Consider the following 20,579-nt stretch of genomic DNA (forward strand, 5'->3'; position numbering starts at 1 on the left):
CACGTCTGCACATACATACACACACACAAATCCACATACACACACATACACTCACAAACAGGTCCAGTGTCTGCTCAGAATGAGAACCATGCAGTATTCTGGGGAGGAATAAATAAATAACTGCACAGATTCTCCAGACTTATTTATTCATAGACGCCTTGTACATCTTGTATGTCTTCAGCATTTCCTTGTCAATGTTTCTGCTGGAGGGGTCATTCTGAGGTCACCCCAGAATGCTTCCAGGTTCTTAAAGTATTAAAAGGGCTTGAACGAGGCAGATCAGAGAAAGTTATCCCAGACGGTAGGAGCTTTGAGAAGGCAGCCCAGGGTTAGAAGTGGTCATAGGCTCTAAATCGGCTTCTTAGATACAGGAACTAGAGCTGCTGTGGCAGGGACCCCCCACAGGGCTGCGGTTCATTGAACATGAATCCATTCCAGCCAGAGCGGGTCGAATTCACAATCGGGGTTTTTGAGCTACACCTTCCTCTGCTTCACGTCTGGCAGCCCAGCACTCGTCAGCGCTAAAAAACCATATTGAAGCTCCAGCGCTGGGGAGGAACCGTAATAACTTGTGTTTTATGCAGCCACCGCTGTTACATTGCAGTACACCTCATTTTCCGTCTTGTTGAAAAGAGGAATGGGGGCCTTCCGGGGTCTGAATAGCGAAGGCGGCGTGGTTAGCCTCCCCTTATGACGGCGATTGAACAAACTGTTTGTGTATTAACTGCCTTGCTGTGTGCAGCAGTGCTTCAGGAGTTTGATTATTTTAATCATTAATTCTCAGCGGTGCATTCGAGCAACAGTTTCCCCTTTTTTTGTCAGGCAGAATTGATTGTTTCTCATTTACCCTTGGAGAATGTTTTGTTTAGAAAGTATGCGCTCTGTACATGCTGTTGTTTGCCTGTTTGAAAGGCGCCCTCTCTCCATTTCGCTCCAGGTAAAATGGTTTCACCCACAAGCTTCCCAAGAGTTTCAGCGTCAGATGAGCAGTCATCCCCTGCTGCCCCCTCCTCCATGTCCATCTCCACCTCCACCTCTGAGCCCTCCCCAGCACCCGCCCCCGTCAAGGCGCAAGAGGAGACCCCCGGCTGGGACGCGAGCGCCCCTCCCCCTAGAGCTCCCGAACCCCGAGCCGGCGACAGCGAGCGAGCGGGCCCCGAGCCGGTCCGCGAGCAGGCCGGCAAGGCCCGAGGGCAGCAGCCCCCCCAGCAGCACCACCACAAGCAGCCCCCCAGCCCCGAAACCCTGGAAACCCGGAAGTCCGTCCCCAAGAAAAGAGACTCCAGCGTGGAAGACAGGGCTGGCAGCCCGCGCAAAACCACCGGGGGCCAGGGGGGCGGCGCCAGGGAGCGGTCCCGGAGCCCGCGGAAGACCGAGAGGAACCCGCCCGCCCCCACCGATAACACCAAGAGCGCTTCAGCCGGCCCGCGGGAGGCGGAGCCCGGCAAGGAGAGGAAGGCCCGCGCGCACAGAGACAGCCGCGCCTCCAGCCCCAGGAAGTCAGCCGCAAAAGAGCAGGACGCTGTCGCCAGGCAACCGTCCAAGAGACAGGAGGAGCAGCAGCCCAGGAGGGCGGGGGGGCAGCAGCCCGGCGCCGCCGGTGCCGAGGGCAAAGAGAAGAGACGCAAGGACGAGGACGCCAAGCGCCGGCCCGAGAGGGAGGCGGCCGGAGGCAGTAGGGAGGCGGCCAGGGCGACCAATGAGCCACGTAGGAAAGAGAAGGAGGCGGGGCGGGAGGCCGGGGCCCAGCGATCCCACTCCCAGGCACACAGAGAGAAGGGCGGGGCGGAGGACGCGGGCACCCGGAAGGAGCAGAGAGAGAAGGAGAAAGAGAGGGAACAAGACCGGGCGAGCAAGGAGTCCAGGAAGAAAGGAACAGCCACAGAGGAGAACAAAAAGGACCCCAAGGGCTCCACCAGCTCCATCCAGGAGCCCCCCTGCAATGGGAACCCCACCAGCAAGAAGGCACTCATAACCCCTGGCCCATGGAAGGTCCCCAGCACAGCAAAAATCATGTCCCGGTCAGAGGTGACCCGAGAGGCAAACTGATGACTTATGGGCAATGTAGTCATCAGAGAAGATACAGGCCATATACAGCTCGTTGGCCTCCATTTTTAAGCTAGTCGCAGCACACCAAGGGCATATTTGTGATGCTGTGTACCAGTATAATACATCCACATTGGTTCAGAGTGCACATTAGTTTCACCTCTGCACCACATACACCATGAAGTCAGCTTTTTCCTTGTTTCTTTGCCTTACGTTTTATTTTTATGGTCTTTTGGTAATTTCTTTTTTTTTTTTTTTGAAGGAAGAACAGTGAGGACATTCTCATTTTTTACCTGTGAGCTCTGCCTAGCCAACAGTGATGTCTGTCAGTCCTATTACGTGCCAACCGGGGGCTCATGGGAAGAACTGTGTCCATGTCTCACCTTTTCTGTCAGGCTTCCATGTACAGTGAAGAAAATTGGCTTCTATCGCTCACAGGCATATGAAGGATGATATTCTGTGCTTCTAAGATCCACAGACTTGTGTACAGACATTCAGCTGCATTTCCCCCTTCCGCCTCCAGGGGGCTTCATTTACTGCATGCGTTTACTATGTTCTATCCGAGGTTTTCGATTGTGTACCTTTTTGGCAACAAGGAGGTCCCTCCTCACTGTTTTCTGTCTGTATCTAGAAATCCAGTCGAGAGACGTTGATTGAATATGTACACGTCGTGTGTAGACTCCAGATTGCTATGTAATCATCAGCTTTGCGGTGGATTTTAGACTTTTTGAACCATAGACTTGATATGTATCTTATTAAAAAAAGACCAGATACTTGTGGTTAAGTATATTGTTTACTACATGTATGTTTATGATGAAGCATATCTAAATTATTGAGATATATATGAAAAAAGAGTATATAAATATATGTATCCATTCTGAGCCATTCCACATTTTGCTGTCGTGCTCCAGGTTTAATTCAGAGTGCTAAGGGCCTGCACCATCCTTCTGGTCGTTATTGTTGTTAGCAGCTTTTCTTAGGTTGTCTGTTAAAAGTGTGTATACAGCAAGCAGGCAGGTATGTGTTATATACAATGCAATAGCTTGAACTGTCTTTTTATTATATGTGTGTATCATTTGGCTATGCATATCCCGAACTACTCTTGGGGAAATTCAAATTTGGTCTTCTTTCACATGAATGCTTGGCTGTGTGATGCCCTAAGATACTTTTCAAGTAAGCTGATTCAAAGGCCTACTGCTTTGTATTTCATTCACAGTAAATTGTCAGCATTAATGTACATTATCTCTCAATATCAGCATTTATGCATCATTCATTTGATGTTCCAGGAGCTCAGCTTTCAGTGTTTTTGAAAAATACCGTAGAAATGTTTCAAACTTTGAAGATTTTATTACAGTACATTTTTAACAAGACAGCTGCCACATGTTAGAGATGACTGAAAGCAAATATCATATGAAGTCTTTGGGGGTCACAGTGTATGTGTGTGTGTGTGTCTGTCTGTGTTCCTGTAGGTGTTCCTGTATGTGTGTGTGTGTGTGTGTGTGTGTCTGTCTGTGTTCCTGTAGGTGTTCCTGTATGTGTGTGTGTGTGTGTGTGTGTGTGTGTTCTTGTGCATGTGCCTGTACATGTTTGTGTGTGTGTGCGCGTGTGTGTGTGTGCGCGTGTGCGCGTGCGAGATAGAGAGCGACATTGTGTTCTCATGAGGAAGGTGCACTATGAAGTATCATCTTTAGGTTAAGTGGTAGATTATTATTGCTGAATGGGATACATAGAGTACAAGACAGTTTAATGAGAGTGCATGGCTTCATGTTGAAGGCATCGTGCTTATCTTTGAAGGTTGAGCTCAGGGGAACACTCACATGATCATATCTACATATGATTTATATACATGCAATCGTGAAATACTTCACAGTATGCCTGTTGTATTACCTACTGTACAAAGTGAACAACGATTAAAACAGACAGGCCACTGCGTTAATGTCACTGAGATATGGTTTGACTCTTGTGCTTAACCAGGTGGATGATTTCTCAAAACTAACTGCAGTTTAAAGTTTCCAAAGAAAATGTTACTTTTCGAGAAAGAAAAAAAACACTTTTATACTCAAGCAGAGGGTCAGAAGGTCATTTACTCTAGGCAGCATTGAGGAATATCCATTTGAAACAAACTCCAGAACAAAGCCCAGCATCTCAGCTTTGGGTGGTAGAGAAATGGTTTCAGTGACAAGATATTGTCTCTTCCATTCTGTTCCCAGGTAACATTTAACTTTCTCACAATGTTGCTCTAACTTCTTTTCCTCTCAATATGGCTACCATATTACGCAAAACGGATATGTGCGTGTGTTAGATGGGCTCCAGTACTTTGTTGAGCCCGCTCACTGAATTAAGTTCTGGAACTGTATGGACTAAGTCTATTCTTTCTTGTGGATATTCTGTGGTGCTGCTAACCATAGCTTGTGGGATTGAGTGCTCTTTTGGACTGTTCCAACACATATTCATGTCATCTGCACTGATGGTGTTTTCCCCAAGTCTCTCATAGTCCATACCAGTGTCTGTTTATAATAATGTGGCCTTGCATCGCTTTAACAGAAAAGGCCTTTTTGGTCTCTACATTATGTGGTAGTTGTAAATGTTTATAAATTGTACAGCACCTTTATAAATACTTGCAGAGTCCTCATTCAAATAAAATCTGTAAATCGCTCCATTATTTTTTTAAGTAATTGAAAAGAAAATGATTAAAAGTGGAAAAAGGAAATTATCTGGTCATGGCATTCTGTTCATGCACTGTAAAATAAAGTTTTATTGAAAAAAAAAACATCTCCTGTTTTATTTAAATGTAGTTTATATTTAATTGATTGTGTCTGTAAATGAATCAATGTCATTTTACTTGAACTTTGAAGGTTTTTTTCCATAAATCATACCATCTCTGATGGATGGCTGATGGCTTTCCCCACATGGATTTAGGCTTGCACATTCACAGACCTTTGCAGCGATTTAAAAAATATATATATAAGATATATAAAGTAAAATATAAATATATAGATCGCTACCACTATAAAAACGCCTTGATTAAAAATGAAAAGTAGGCTAATACATCATTTGCAGCAAAATAATTTATGAAAATCGATAACCAATTAAATGAAAAAAAAATAACAGCCTACCACCGTAATGCCGTTGATGGATTCCTCTGCTTTTACAATTTGGCCGAAATAAAAAGGACTTTCTTGAAAACGTTAAAAAAATGTATATCACTACAAACGATAGTAAACATGGGTAACAGGCGCTGCCGCGCAGTTAAAAGGGTGCACCGTTCGCGCGCGTAGTTGCCATCTATGCAGCTGAACTACAGAACAGTTTAGTGAAGTCAGCACTGAAATTCGCACACGAAAAGGGTCTGTTCTACCATAGAAAGGAACCGTAAGGGTTCGATTTGATATCTCTGCGTCAAAGTAATGATTTACTGATCTGCTTAATTACATAGACAAACCCGTAATAATTAAAATAACGGGCGCACTTGGATAATGACAACAGCTGCAAAAGCAGTCCGGCAAATTTTTCATTCATTGACAGCATCAGATCGTACAAATACATAACTACAGTAAAACTAGTCCTCCAGTAAAACCAGTAATCTAGCTCGGTCATTTTGGAAAAATCAGATCAACAAAACCCACCTAAAATATAACTTATAAATATCTTCTCTGGTCAGCGAATGCGTTTAAATGGAATGGCACAATTTTGCCTCGGAGATTTGCAAAGCACCAGAACTGTCTACCTCGCTCGCATTCAACCTTTAAACCATTACGTCAGCCACAAGAGAAGACGCGTGCAAACGCGCACGCACCCCATTCTCATAACTCTATATCCCAGATATACTTGCTGTACGATAAAACTACAAGCCCCAATGACCACAACAGGTGAGCTTGCGCATAAAGCAAAGCCAGCGAAAAAACTACAAACATCTGGAATCTGATAGGATGCTTTGTAAGAACTACAAGTTCCAATAGACCTGCGTCCTGCCATATCCATAGCCATTTAAATCTACGTGCAAAATGGCTGCGCAGGTCGGTTTGGTTCGTGTAAAAGTAGAAGAAAAGGTGAGAGACAGCCTGGATAAAACAACCAAAGAGAAGAAAAAGAAGAAAAAAAGAGAATGCTCCCCCTCGGTCGACAAGAGGTTTGAGAAAGAGGCAAAGAAAGTTAAGTTCCATCACCATCTCAACCATCAACATGTTCAACAACGAATACAGCAGCCGCATCAACAACAGCAGAATTCCCAGCCCCGTACCTTTAGTTCGGACCAGGCTGCTCTGCAACGTCACCATCACCACAACAGCACCAAGAAAGACTCCTTACTCGCAGGTCACCCCAAAAAGGTGGCTCCGTCGCAACTCGAGCAGAAGCCGTTGCCTCCAGTCCTGCCCCCAGTGCCGCCCGGACTGTTCACTTTCACTCCCCTCAAAGTGGCCAAGGCCAAGAGCCACAACAACAAGGAGAAACACTGCGATAAAGAAATAAAACTCAAGCCCAAAAAGGAAAACGCAGAGGCCAACGTGAAAGCTGGACTGAGCAAGAAAAAGAAAGGTAAAACGGTGCCGAACCAAATATTTCACTCATTGACACAATTTCACACACTCGCTGGCGACATTACGCACGACCATGCGCGATCCCTTCGCATTATCGTTTGGTTACAGCGTGGTTTTGTGTACTTAACTTACTGTAGTTTTGGAAAAGGTTAGACGTGCTAAATTTGTTTACTCGTCTGATATATGCAGACTGACATGCTGGCTAGCTCTGTAACCTAACAATCAGTCACGTTGTGGGCGTTATTTGCATTTGCAGAGATGTGATTATTATTATCAGATTGACGCAAACTAAGTGGACCCATGTGCAATTACTTGACAACAATGGTTACGCATGATATGTATACGATTTGTTTCTGTTTTGTTCTTTTGTATCTCAAGACAGGTTGTACATTTCGCGTTATTAGCTACATTTGGGTTAAGAAACAAGCATGTGTCATGAATGGTGTGTGGGTTCACCGTTTGTTCTGCACGAATATTCAGTTTAGCTCTTCAAAATATTTTTTGTTGTTTCCTTCAAAGGAAAACGGGTGTGTGTTTGAAAATGCACTCTCAGAAAATAAAAGTCCTCCCCAGTATTTTGTTCCACTCACCTGGATTTGCTCATTGGAATAATTCTTCAGCCAGGCTGTTGAACTAATTAGTGAAATGGGTGGAGAAAAAACACAGGGTACGACTTTTGCTTTCTGGACTTTTCACCTGTGCCTCGTGACGTATTTGTAGATCTCTCGAGGTTATTTGGTTGTCACAATACTGTTATGCCACAGCAGTCCGTGCAGACGGCGAACTGAATGTCATTGATCTATACCCAGCGGTGGTCTTCTAGTGTGTACTTTATTCATCAGGAGTCAGTACTGATTTGTCTTTTTGAAGTCTACACTGCTTTCCTCGGTTATATTGGAGTTCAGTGGGTCTATAGGTTAAAGTTAAACTGGGTCTTGCGTACTTACAAAAGCTTATAGAGAATTCTCGTCTCTCAGTCTGCCAGAAGGCAAAGGGAGCATGTGATAACTATAATTTTATGTGGTTAATTTGAAAGGGAAAGTATTAATGTGCCATTTCTAAGGCAAAAGCTTCTTTCAGAAAGTAGTTAGGCTATGTTTATTAGATCCCCATTAGCTAGCGCCATGAAGTCAACTAGTCTTACTTTCTATAAAATCTGCAGTAAAATGATCGGACACTCAGTGCCTTAAGATCTCAGAAACAGTAAAAGGTTAACTTAATTCATTTAGTCTAAGAACAGGGTGGACCGATGAATGATTTGGACAGTAGTTATGCTAGTATATGTGTTCAGTATGGGAGTAACATGAGTGATTGAGAGGGAATCTGTCCATTTACAAAGGGGGTGTGCAAGTGTCTTATTCACTGATTAACTGTGAAGCACTTTGAGAACCTGAGATGAGAAGCTCTGTATATATGTCATCCACTCATTCATTTGCTAATTTGTGCTCTTTCTTTGTTCACTCACACCTGTTTTTTTTTAACTACCAACCTTCACAGAGGCCCGTGATGAGAATGGTAAGACACAGTTGGTGGACGAGTACCTCCTGAAGAAGAAGAAGAAGAAGAGGAAACATCGGGAAGATGAGCGCGGCAAGAGGCTCAAGATGTCCCACAAGGAGGTGCAGACCTCGTGCTCCGGCCTCGGCGAGGACTGCCCCCCCACCGCGCCCCCAGGCGACCCCGCCCTGGCCTGCCCGAAGGACGAGTGGGACTGGGACGAGCGGCGCGCCTCCGGGGGGGCACGCTCGCGCTCCCGCTTCCTGTCCCACCAGGACCACTTCATCCGCAGCAGCTTCCTCCAGACGGGCTCCCGCTACGGCCAGCTGATCCACGAGGAGCGGCAGGCCAACGGCGGGGCGGCCGTGCTGCACGCGTACGCCGACGAGCTGGCGCCGCTGGCGCCCGCCGAGGCTGAGCGCTTCGCCCAGGAGTTCCTGCGGCTGGCCTTCGACGAGAGCCCCCGCGGCGCCGCCCGCTACGCGCTGGCCGTGGTGCACGGGGCCGCCGCCTACCTGCCCGACTTCCTCGACTACTTTGCCTTCAACTTCCCCAGCACGCCCGTCAAGATGGAGATCCTAGGCAAGAAGGACATCGAGACCACCACCATCGCCAACTTCCACTCTCAGGTGGGCCGCGTGCACGTGCGTGTTGACTCATGGGTATTCTCTGGCTGCTCTGCAAAAAGATGCCTGTTGCATTGGTCTAGACATGGGGGCGGCAGTGTAGTATAATTATTCAGGAAGTGGGCTTGTAAGATTGCAGGTTCAGTTCTCAGGTCAAGCGCTGCCGTTGTGCTCTTGAGCTAAGTATTTAACCTGAATTGATTAAGTGCATTTCAGGCTGCATAAATGGATTGTGCGCTAAAAATGTAAATTGTTGATAAGAGCACTTGCTTAATATAAATGTTTTAATCACAGGCATCATATAGACTGTGCTTGGCTGTGTGTATGGACAGCACTGGACTCCAGCCCTTTTCACTCCAGTACCGTCTGTTTCGGTTGGGGTGAGGGGGCGTGGCTGTAGCGGGCTGTGGGAGTGTTTATCCTATGTCTCTGACAATATATTAAGCGCCAATGAATTGATGAATTTGAAGGTCTGTTTGGTTGGAATGAGCTGGATAAGGAGTGGTGCATCAGCCCCAGGCCATGGTGGATCAGACCCTAGGTCACCGAGAATGACTTGAGGATTATGGGTACAGATGTAGGCTGAGGCTCAGCTGTTCGGCTGGAAAGTGCTGCACTTTCTGCTGAATTGCAGCAGTTAAACGTGACAGCATTGTTTGTTTGATTGGTTGTTCTTTGTGAAAATTGGACAATTTTGGTGTGATTTTCTTTTCGGGCTATCAGAGGTTAGCGAATTGGTTTTTGCTGCAGTTTGTTTTTACTTTTTATCTTTAATTCTTTTTGAGCTGTGATTAATTGAAGCCACTATCTCTCTAGCTATTTGTCTAATCAGAATTTCTATAAGGCTTTGCCTAATAACTGAATCAGTGCAAAATACAAAAGGATGTGTGTGTGAAATGGAAGCTTGAGTGGCAAAAAATGAAAAATAGGAATATTTAGACTGCAAGTTGATTTGTAAAAGCTATATACTGACTGATGTAGCATAAAAAATGACAGCCTGTAAAGTCAAGTAAAATAAAATGTCAGATTTAACTTTAAGGTATGTTAATGGCCAAAGATGTTAATATTTTTAGATGGAATTTGATATTTCATTTGACTCTGCTTTTTCTTTCCTGCGTCTTGAATCATCGTTGTTTGCTTTCAGTGTTTCTCCCCAGAACAAACTTGCTGGAAAATTCCCCTTAGAATCCCTGGGGAGTGGGGGGGGGGGGGGGGGGGAACATTTGAAATATCGAGAATTGGATTTGCGACAAATAGTTGAAATTCTGTTGCTTACTCTGCTGTGTGTGTGTGGGGGGTGTGCAATGATAAGGGATCAAAGGGCAACAATTCCCTAGAATGGTAAACAATTCTCCCTAAAGAGACACCAAGTACAGACTAGACTGACAACTTGTCAACTAACTTATTAAACATTTTACTAAGGTACTCAAACTAGAATAAAACTACCCTAAATGAATATTAACCTGCACTATGCAAAGACCTGTAGGCTCTGAAAGCATAGAAACGTGGCTAAGACTTAATCAGGCGTTAAGGCTTGGTTAAGTGTGGGTGGAACTGCTAAAGAGGGCAGGGGTGAAAGATTTGAGTGGCAGGCTGAAGAGGCGGGTCTTCAGTCCGAGTCAGAAGCTGTCCAGCGTCTCTGCTGTTCTGCCTGCCACGGGAAGCCCAGGCCTTCGGCTCGGAGGCTGGGGTTACTCTGCATTCAGGCTCTGCGTTCAGGCTCTGCGTTCAGGCTCTGCGTTTATCCTGCGGTAGGCTGGGGTTACTCTGTGTTCAGGCTCTGCGTTTATCCTGCGGTAGGCTGGGGTTACTCTGTGTTCAGGCTCTGCGTTTATCCTGCGGTAGGCCGGGGTTACTCTGTGTTCAGGCTCTGCGTTTATCCTGCGGTAGGCCGGGGTTACTCTGTGTTCAGGCTCTGCGTTTATCCTGCGGTAGGCCGGGGTTACTCTGTGTTCAGGCTCTGTGTTTATCCTGCGGTAGGCTGGGGTTACTCTGTGTTCAGGCTCTGCGTTTATCCTGCGGTAGGCCGGGGTTACTCTGTGTTCAGGCTCTGCGTTTATCCTGCGGTAGGCCAGGGTTACTCTGTGTTCAGGCTCTGCGTTTATCCTGCGGTAGGCTGGGGTTACTCTGTGTTCAGGCTCTGCGTTTATCCTGCGGTAGGCTGGGGTTACTCTGTGTTCAGGCTCTGCGTTTATCCTGCGATAGGCTGGGGTTACTCTGTGTTCAGGCTCTGCGTTTATCCTGCGGTAGGCCGGGGTTACTCTGTGTTCAGGCTCTGCGTTTATCCTGCGGTAGGCCAGGGTTACTCTGTGTTCAGGCGCTGTGTTTTCCCGCGGTAGGCTGGGGTTACTCTGTGTTCAGGCTCTGCGTTATCCTGCGGTAGGCTGGGGTTACTTGTGTTCAGGCTCTGCGTTTATCCTGCGGTAGGCCGGGGTTACTCTGTGTTCAGGCTCTGCGTTTATCCTGCGGTAGGCCGGGGTTACTCTGTGTTCAGGCTCTGCGTTTATCCTGCGGTAGGCCAGGCTTACTCTGTGTTCAGGCTCTGCGTTTATCCTGCGGTAGGCTGGGGTTACTCTGTGTTCAGGCTCTGTGTTTATCCTGCGGTAGGCTGGGGTTACTCTGTGTTCAGGCTCTGCGTTTATCCTGCGGTAGGCCGGGGTTACTCTGTGTTCAGGCTCTGTGTTTATCCTGCGGTAGGCCGGGGTTACTCTGTGTTCAGGCTCTGCGTTTATCCTGCGGTAGGCCAGGGTTACTCTGTGTTCAGGCTCTGTGTTTATCCTGCGGTAGGCCGGGGTTACTCTGTGTTCAGGCTCTGCGTTTATCCTGCGGTATGCCGGGGTTACTCTGTGTTCAGACTCTGCGTTTATCCTGCGGTATGCCGGGGTTACTCTGTGTTCAGGCTCTGCGTTTATCCTGCGGTAGGCCGGGGTTACTCTGTGTTCAGGCTCTGTGTTTATCCTGCGGTAGGCCGGGGTTACTCTGTGTTCAGGCTCTGTGTTTATCCTGCGGTAGGCCGGGGTTACTCTGTGTTCAGGCTCTGTGTTTATCCTGCGGTAGGCAGTGCGGTGCGCGGCGCTGCTGGAGCGCAGGGCTGCCCCGGTGCCAAGTTCGCCCGTCGCCCCGGAGGCCACGCGACGCCGCTGCCGTCCCGTCACGGTTTAACGATCCCTCCCGACAGCCGCGATCTGATTAGCCCGAGCTCACAGAGTCTCGACACAGCCCCCGGTGCCAAAGCACAAACCTGGCTGCTGCTTCAGTGTCCCTGTGAGCTAATGGTGAGAGGAGGGCAAAGTATACAAGAACATGTGACAATGTTTGCTCATTGCTCCCCCCCCCACGTACCGGAACTAGGTGCAGAACCTGAATTTAGAAAGCGCCTGTGGTGCTGCTCGTCTCAAACAGTTTGAAAATAGATGAGGAGCATAAATAGTGATGTTATGGTTAAAGCTGTAACTGGCTTATATGGTGCTGGGTTTGAAGTATATAAACATAAAGAAAGGCCCTCTTACGCCACTCCGCAGGATGAATTTCAGTGACCTCAGCTTTAATATTACACCTATTATGCAAGTAGCTTAATGCTTATTGTAGTGTCTTTTATGCCTAGAAAAATGTCTGTGGGTTGTTCTAGTATTTCAGTTTAGCAAATGGATGAAAATAATAGTTAATAGTAGGCTAATCAAATCAAGGTAGATTTAAAATGTAGGCTTACATTTATTTATATTCATTTTGAAATAAAATGTGTAGAGGTGTGAAACTTGCAAATGGAGGACACTTCATGCAATCAACGGGCCAAAAGTCTTAGCAACAAGAATTTAGGTATTTTTCTGTAAAATAACCATGATCCTTATTGTTGCATCCGACCTAACTGATTAGAAGGGTGAAAGGATAGAGAAGCCCATTTGAAATGATCCATTTCCATGTTTAAATGATTTTGGGCATTTGTCTCCTGCCGATTGTTTTAAGTTGTTAAGTGAAAAGGAGCATCGGTGTTTAGGAACAGGCCATAATGTAAAGCAGACAAACAGGCCCTTCAGTTGTGATACGTGTTCGTCAGTAGATCCTGTTCTCAATTCTGGTTGCCGTGGCGTCCTTGCAGGTGAATCGGACCTACTGCTCCGGGACGTACCGGGCCGGACCCATGAGGCAGATCAGCCTGGTCGGGGCCGTGGATGAGGAAGTGGGCGATTATTTCCCAGAATTCCTGGACATGCTGGAGGAATCTCCATTTCTCAAGGTGAGGCAGAGAGTGCAAGGAATGTAGTGTTGATTTAAAACATTGTTGGGTGGAGAGAAAAAAAAAATTGAAATGAGGCTTTCACTAAAATGTTTTTGAAGCACAAGAAAGCATATTGGCCGCTGTTGCACAGTTAAGATGCTCTTTGGTTTTGAATAGATGCTGATGTGTGTGATGCTCTTGGCCTTATTTCATGCATGCCTAAGCATGCAAAATCACTGACTGAAATCAGTTTGAACTGTGAAGGGTTTGTGTTCAGCCTGTCCTTTCTTATGCTTTGTCATATGTTATGTGTTTGCAAAGATGTTCAGATTATTCTGTCTGCACGCACGTGTCTGTGTCTCTGTGTGTGTGTGTCTGTGTCTCTGTGTCTCTGTGTCTCTGTGTCTGTGTGTGGTTGTCTGCCTGTCTATGGTAACTCTATACCCCCCCTGTACCAGAGTATCATGTGCTATGGGGCTGTATTGGCTGTCCAGTAATTCTAAATGTCCCAACCGCTGTACCCGTGTAGATGACCCTTCCCTGGGGCAGCCTGTCCAGCCTGAAGCTGGAGTGCCGCTCCCAAAGCGATGACGGGCCCATCATGTGGGTGCGGCCGGGCGAGCAGATGGTGCCCACCGCGGACATGCCCAAGTCCCCTTTCAAACGGCGCAGGTACCCACTCCTAAACATACATCTGACCCAAGCCCCGCCCCCTTTGACCAGTCCCGCCCCCACACATACCCACAGGAATAAGACTTTATGTTGCAGACACTCCAGCTTGCAGACACCCCACAATACACGGCCAGGCCGCAAGACTGTGTGCAGTTTCCACGTGTAACTTATGAGAAAAGTTTTTTTTTTTTTAATGATTGCCCTATGATGTAATTTTCTGTTTTGTTTACATAATAGTGTGTCAGTTTAACAGTCTGGTTAATCTCTTTAAGTCAACAAGAGGAGTCTCTGAAGGATCTTCATTTTTAAATTACTTCTAAAAATAAAGCTCGAAACAAGACCACTGCCAACCCGCTGATATATTTTGCTTTTATTGGTTAATAAATGAGCAGGACTGAAAGCATTATTGTCAGGTCATTTTTTTTTTACCGCGGCGTCTGACTGGCTCGTTACCCCAGCTCTCCCGCCTCTCCGCAGGTCCATGAACGAGATTAAGAACCTGCACTACCTGCCCAGGACCAGCGAGCCGCGGGAGGTCCTGTTTGAGGACCGGACGAGGGCGCACGCCGACCACGTGGGCCAGAGCTTCGACTGGCAGAGCACCGCGGCCGTGGGCGTGCTGAAGGCCGTGCAGTTCGGAGAGTGGTACGCCCCCCTCGCGGTCGCCGTGCCGATTTGACCTCTTTGAGGCTGCAGTAAAGAAGAAGCGCTTGGCTGAGCGAGGAGCCGAGCTGGCGCTAACGCTGTCGTTTGTCCCCCGGGCGCTCCAGGTGCGACCGACCCCGGATAACCAAAGACGTGGTCTGCTTCCACGCGGAGGACTTCGGCGACGTGGTCCAGAGGCTTCGGCTGGACCTGTACGAGCCTCCCGTGTCCCAGGTAGGGCCCGAGCGCTTGGTCTCCCCCGTCCACGGTTAACCCCGTGGGGCTCGGCGAATTACAGTACGTTACATTACAGGCATTTAGCAGACACTCTTATCCAGAGCTATTACACAACCTTTACCTAGCATTTACATTGCATCCGTTTATACAGCTGGATATGTTCTGAAGCAATGCAGGTTAAGCACCTTGCTCAAGGGTACTACGGCAGTGCCCTACCCGAATCGAACCTGCAGCCTTTGGATTTCAAGGCCAGCCCCTTACCCATTATACTACACTGCCGCCCAATGAACGAGTCGCTGGGTAAGCTTCTGATGAGGGCCGGAGGTGAGATCGCACGAGGTGCCGTCCACTCTGTCACCCGTGAGTCGCCCGCGGGCCCCGTGGCGGTAGAGAAAGGTCTGAGGGCGGCCATCGCTCCAGCCCTGGTGCGGTAAATAACGGACTGGGAGGCTGGGTTAAACGATGAGTCGGGGCCGGCCTTGTTCGGACCGAGCTCCTTGAATAATTCTGGGAAATATGTGATGTGACGGTTCTTTTTTCACATGGCTTGTTTACTGAGCATTTAGGGTCGGCCCATTGGGGGGAGGTGAAGGGACTGCTGCTGTCAAACCGCCGTGGTGTCTACATGCAGGCTGTGAGTGCTGGAAGCCCGGTACAGAGGCTCTGGAGTACAGTCAGAAGCATTTAAACGCAGGATCTGTCTTCATGGCTTCTCGAGACTTATTTTTAGACTGGAACCATTTGGTACAAATACAGAGGTATTACTGAAGGGTACATTCATCCAGAAATGAATTTCCATACATATTTCTTTCCCATTAACCTACTATATGTTATTGAAAGAAACATTTCCTACGCCGTACAATGCTCAAAGACATCATATCAGAATATGCGCACATATTCAGGTTTGTAAACGGAACAGTTATTTGCTGCCCTTCATGCCAGCAAAGAGATTTGAATGGGCAGTCTGCTTTGCAGAATGCAAGGTCCTGTGTCTGGTGCATGCGGTTGTCATGGAGGCATTAGGCCATTTCAGTTGCGATGACAGCGTCCGTATTTCCTTGCATGTTACAGACGATGCGCAGTGATCCACTCTTTTCCCCATTTTCCCAGACTGCAGTGCATGGTTTTTACACTGTTCCATACATTATGGAAGATTATCTGCTTCTCAGCAAAGAAGGAGTGTTTGAAGTTGCAGATAAAAAAGTGTTTCTGTTTGAATAATTATTATAAAATAATTGTATATAAAATATTTTTACATAAAATTTAATTAAATATTGTATATAAACAATTATAAAAAATGTATATACTTTATATAGAAAAATAAAAATTTTAATATATTTTGTATATAATTTTTTACATACAAAACATATTATATACAATATAATAATTGTATATAAAATATATTGTATTATATAAACAAAAATAATTTTATATAGTACAATAATTATATAAAAATTATTATATTATATTGTATGTTGCATTCATGCCACGATAAGGATGAAGGACAGCATATTAAAAAACTGAGCATGGGTGAAGCGCTCCACTAATGCTCAGCTACTGAGCTGAGTGTGTCGTCTACGTGAACCTCTGATCCAGACGGAAAAGAGGAGGTGGGTAGCGCCTCTTACCCACAATCCCGCACTCTCTGTACAGTGTGTCCAGTGGGTGGACGATGCCAAACTGAACCAGCTGCGGCGGGAGGGAATCCGCTACGCGCGGGTGCAGCTGTGCGACGACGACGTCTACTTCATCCCCCGCAACGTCATCCACCAGTTCAAGACCGTGTCGGCCGTCTGCAGCCTGGCCTGGCACATCCGGCTCAAGCAGTACCACTCCGCCGAGGAGCCCGCCCCCGACGCCCCGAGCTCCGCCCAGGACTCCGCCCACCCCGACACCAAAGCGCCCCCCTGCCCCCAGACGCGGGCGGAGACCGCCCCCCCGGCGGGAGACGCGAAGGCGGAGGAGGAGGCGGTTTTCCAGAGGCCCGTCACTCCTCCCTGGCAGCTGCAGTCCTCCGCGTCCCACCTGGCTAGACCCGCCCCCTTCCCAGCTCCCCACAAAGAGCCTGTCCCAAGCCCCGCCCCTTCTGACCCGGCCCCGCCCTCCTTGGCACACGCACATTCGCTGGTCCTCTCCCAGCCGGGCCAAGGCTCCCCTCCATGTTGCGACCCTCAATACCGGCCAACAGATCCACCCAAATAACAACCTCTTCTTAATGTGTGTGCTTTTAACTTTAAAGGGATGGGTGGGCACTTATCTAAAGACAAAGGTCTGAACATGACTGACATTCCACAGTGTCAAAAAGAAAATGTGGACCGTTCTTCTCAATATGTACAGATTATGTGTGCGTGTGCGTATGTGCGCGCGTGTGCGTGTAACCTCTTTTTTAATTTATTTATAAAGCAGTTTGATTTTGAGATGGCCCCTGAAGAAATTTAGCTTCATTTTGACCAAAGTGTGGTATTTTAATGAGCTCTTTACCGAGATGTTAGTGTTTCAGTTTTGTATTCATCATTGTGTTTTCCAGAAATCTGTCTGGTGAAGTCTCGTGTTATTCTGCTTTCCCAGTTCTGCCCTGTTTCATGAAGATTATTTAATTGGTTTTACAGAAAAAGTGCCTGCCGCATATCAGAAACAGCAGCTGTCGCTCGGCTGATGATTATGTGAAGTCTTGTAACTTTGCAACGTGCAAATTATTTTGTGAAACCTCGGTGGAGAAAACAATTGGTTTGAAATTCAAACCCATGTCTGCGGCCCCTTATTTTCCAGCTCCTGCGAGCGCATTTCAGATTTGCTGTCACTGATGTGCAAATAAGGCTCTAGGTTTGTGTCCATTATTTTGAGTGCAGGGGGAAAACCGTTGGTGTTTTATTCACAGTACGAAATAAAAACAGGAAGTATTTCAAAGTCTTTCCACATCTCCGTTGTCAGATCTTCTGTAATAATCAAGGTGTTCTTACTCAAAGGGAAGAACTCCCTGTGGAGCCATTGGTGGCCATGACAGAAATGCAGCTACTAAAATTCTGTTTCCAAACATGTGTCTGTCCCCTGTTCTGTGCAAATTTCAGGGTAAATATCTAGGATGGTGCGAATCTCTCAGGAAATGTTTTGTTTGCCACCTTTCCAGAGGAATGAGTTTCTCTCTTTAAAAGGGGTAGACGTCCCCTCTAGTGTAAAAATCAGTGGGGTTTGGAAAAGGGCAAATGTCCTCAATAGTGACTGAATAGAATTTCAATGAGATTTGTACCTTTTTTCAAGGCTGCAAACCTGACCTGTGCCTACAAATAAGATCAAATTTGTTTCCCACTTATGTTATGCAGCTCTTGTATTTTCTGGTTTGGGAGGCTTGTCTCTAGGGAAGATCTCCTAACATGGAGAAATCCATTGTCATTGGCTATGACCCTTTATGACCACTTTATGGCTTGCTATGTATTAATGTTGTTATTAATGCCAAACTATTGACCACTATTCACAGGATTTGGCAGTTTTCTGTTCTGTAAATGCAGAAGAAGGCAGATTGATCTTACTGATTAAATTGAAAAGTTACATGAAAAATGACACAGGTTTAAAAGATTATTTAGACTAAATTATATTTATTGGGCGATGCATTGGCCTGAAGAGTGCGGATAGTTGCAGCTTGTCCCTATACCCTGTGTGGTGCCGGAGATGCTTGCAAGTGTATTAATTTATTTGTTTTCAATATGGCACAGATTCTGTCAATTGACTGATCTTTATAGAGCATAGACCAGCTAATATATTGCACTCAGTGAAAAAATGAGCTATCCAGGTGATTTAAAGATCAGTAAATCTGGTCAGCATTGATCCAAGAGAAAAACACACACACATAGTTGCGATAATATTCGGGTCAGCTGGCTGTGCATTGTGATGTGTAAATTGTGTTCCTTGGAACAGTATTGAGCAGGCACGGAAGGGGACGTTGAGTGGCCGTCCCAAGTACTTCTCATGGGCAAAGACTTTCAGGGGTTACGAGAAAAAAAACCCCCTCACTCTTTTTGGCCGAAGTGTTTTTATCGGTATGTTCCTCTTACATTTCACAAGCTTTTGCGATGTAGATGGCACAAAGTCCTGACTGCTCCCAGGCACCCTTGTCCTATTTGGCCTTGTTTTTATTTATACAGTTTTCTTATAGAGAACTTTTTCTTTCCTCAGATCCAAATTTTGTTTGCATTATTCTTATTTTAAATTTTTACTATATGACCACGGGGAAGATGGTAAAGGATTTTGAGAGTACAAAGAATGTTTTGCACAATATCCGGAAGGTTATATAAAAAGAGGCATTTGTTAAGGCTGGTTGTAACAATAGAAGATGTAAGCACGTCTTCAGATGGATAAATAGGATGATGAATCCTATCAAGGTAAAAGGAAGTCCTGTCTTTGTTAAGACCATCTTTGTCTGAAAAATTGCTGTTATTGTATTTGGCAGGAAAATCTTTGTTTTGCTTGTGATTATTGATATGAATATTAATTTTCCTGCATTGATTCAGCCAATTGTGAAAATGTAATATTGTTAGCAAGATATGTGCACTTAAATTATACTTTTTTTTTTTAGTGTTTTGATCAAAATCCATGCCCATAATTGTTTATATGATGAAAATGTTTTTATAATATTGAAGAGTAAAACAATAGTTTTGGAGTGCAATGTGGTAGCCGCTGTTTTGAGTCTAGTTATGTATCTAGGTAACGCATTTCACCCGATGTGCTCCTTTTGGAGGCAAAATTGCATTGAAAGGGATAAAACTGATAAACTGGCTTGTGACACAAGGAACACAGTGCTTGTTTAGTCTCGTTCACCAGGACTGAGCTGAACTGAACTTCAAGCTGATCATTCAAAGAACATCCTCTTCGGTCCTTTCAACTGAACGTCAAAGTTTGGTGTATCTTCCTACAGAGAAATTTTTTTTGGGTTTAGCTCTTTATTTGGAATTGATTAGAAGACTGTAGCAAGATAAAATATGCACCCAATTAAGAATGTAGAATTCAACACCAGCAAAACATCTGAATTTAAACGGTCCCGTTGTTTGCACCTTGGTGTTGGTGAAATCCAAAATTGACTAAATGAACCCTGTGCTTGTGCCACTGAAATGAGTGCCTCTCGAGAGTGCCTTTTAGCCAGTCTCGTACATTCACATTCACCTCTACCTGTGCTTTTGTTTTAATGTGACACATCCCAACAGTTCAGCTGTCACTCTGCTGGGACTGACCTGTGATGCCATATGATGTCATTGTCTTGAGGCCATTACATCTCAGGTCACAGGCCAGTTATCTGGTGTACTACCATGGCAGTAATCATCTGGGCCTTGCCCGTTTCATGGTCGTTTTGGTGGGCAGAAAAAGCAACACTTTGTACTTTGTGGGCTTTAAAAAAGTTCAAGTTCAGTGTGTATAAATTATCTTCACGCATCTTTTGTGTAGGACTGGCTCTGATCAGTTTTCCAGAAAATTACGATATTTTAAATAGATTCAAATGGTTAGCATTTAGCAAAGTGAATTTCTAGGTCCATTATAGGTTTGAAAAATAAATTGGCAGCTAATTTTACTGTGTTTTGTTCTTTTTGTTTTTCTTACGTTTTTGATTGTACTCTTTGTCTTAGGAAAGTTTGCCTGGGGATCGAGGCATGCTTTGTGTAACTGTAATATCACTAGTAGCTCTCGTTGATGTCTATATTGAGGACTCTCTTTCTCGTGACCTTTTTAAAAACATAATTATAAATATGTTGGTATGACCAGATCATTGAGATTGAGATCATTTCTTTTGGTAAATATAATCATTTACGTTTATTAGATCTCCGTAAACAGTGTGGATCTTTTCAACTGTATGATTGTGTAAACACAATGGAATGCATAGACTTTTTCTTGTATTTTTCTAAATAAATCATTTTAAAATGGTTACACATGTTCTATGAGTGAAATATCTGTGTGAAGCTCTGTAAATAATTGAATTCAGACCAGTTTATTATAAAGTAGAGATCATAGCCTCATTAAAATGAGAAGGTGAATTTTGTATGTAAAGTATGTGCCAGTTAAAACATACACGCAGATTGCATGGAAAATGCATAAAATATAATTAACTGCACCCAGGGC

The 20,579-nt window shown here is 45.6% G+C and overlaps 2 protein-coding genes across 4 annotated transcripts in view; both read left to right on the forward strand.

The window, feature by feature from the left end:
* The window catches only part of magi3a (membrane associated guanylate kinase, WW and PDZ domain containing 3a), a 121,807-nt gene extending 117,051 nt beyond the window's left edge, over window positions 1-4,756 (forward strand). For all 3 annotated transcript variants that reach the window (XM_064298815.1, XM_064298816.1, XM_064298817.1), the window contains exon 21: window positions 938-4,756. In XM_064298815.1, the coding sequence (XP_064154885.1) occupies window positions 938-2,049 (1,112 nt within the window). In that variant the 3' untranslated portion in view covers window positions 2,050-4,756. The remainder of the gene's footprint in view (window positions 1-937) is intronic.
* Window positions 4,757-6,000: 1,244 nt separating this feature from the next.
* Window positions 6,001-20,387, forward strand: LOC135234328 (lysine-specific demethylase 9). The gene is made up of 7 exons (XM_064298823.1): window positions 6,001-6,582; window positions 8,082-8,710; window positions 12,804-12,941; window positions 13,453-13,595; window positions 14,073-14,240; window positions 14,366-14,474; window positions 16,131-20,387. The coding sequence occupies exons 1-7, from the start codon at window positions 6,051-6,053 to the stop codon at window positions 16,677-16,679; spliced, it is 2,268 nt and encodes a 755-aa protein (XP_064154893.1). The 5' UTR covers window positions 6,001-6,050; the 3' UTR covers window positions 16,680-20,387.
* Window positions 20,388-20,579: the final 192 nt, after the last annotated feature.

Source organism: Anguilla rostrata, chromosome 11 (assembly GCF_018555375.3).
Source record: "Anguilla rostrata isolate EN2019 chromosome 11, ASM1855537v3, whole genome shotgun sequence".
NCBI classification, from domain to species: domain Eukaryota; kingdom Metazoa; phylum Chordata; class Actinopteri; order Anguilliformes; family Anguillidae; genus Anguilla; species Anguilla rostrata.

Coding starts and splice junctions, on each gene's coding strand:
- LOC135234328 (XM_064298823.1), top strand. CDS start 6,051: ATGGCTGCGCAGGTCGGTTTGGTTCGTGTAAAAGTAGAAGAAAAGGTG. Junction 6,583..8,081: donor ACTGAGCAAGAAAAAGAAAG/GTAAAACGGTGC, acceptor CAACCTTCACAG/AGGCCCGTGATGAGAATGGT. Junction 13,596..14,072: donor TCCCCTTTCAAACGGCGCAG/GTACCCACTCCT, acceptor GCCTCTCCGCAG/GTCCATGAACGAGATTAAGA.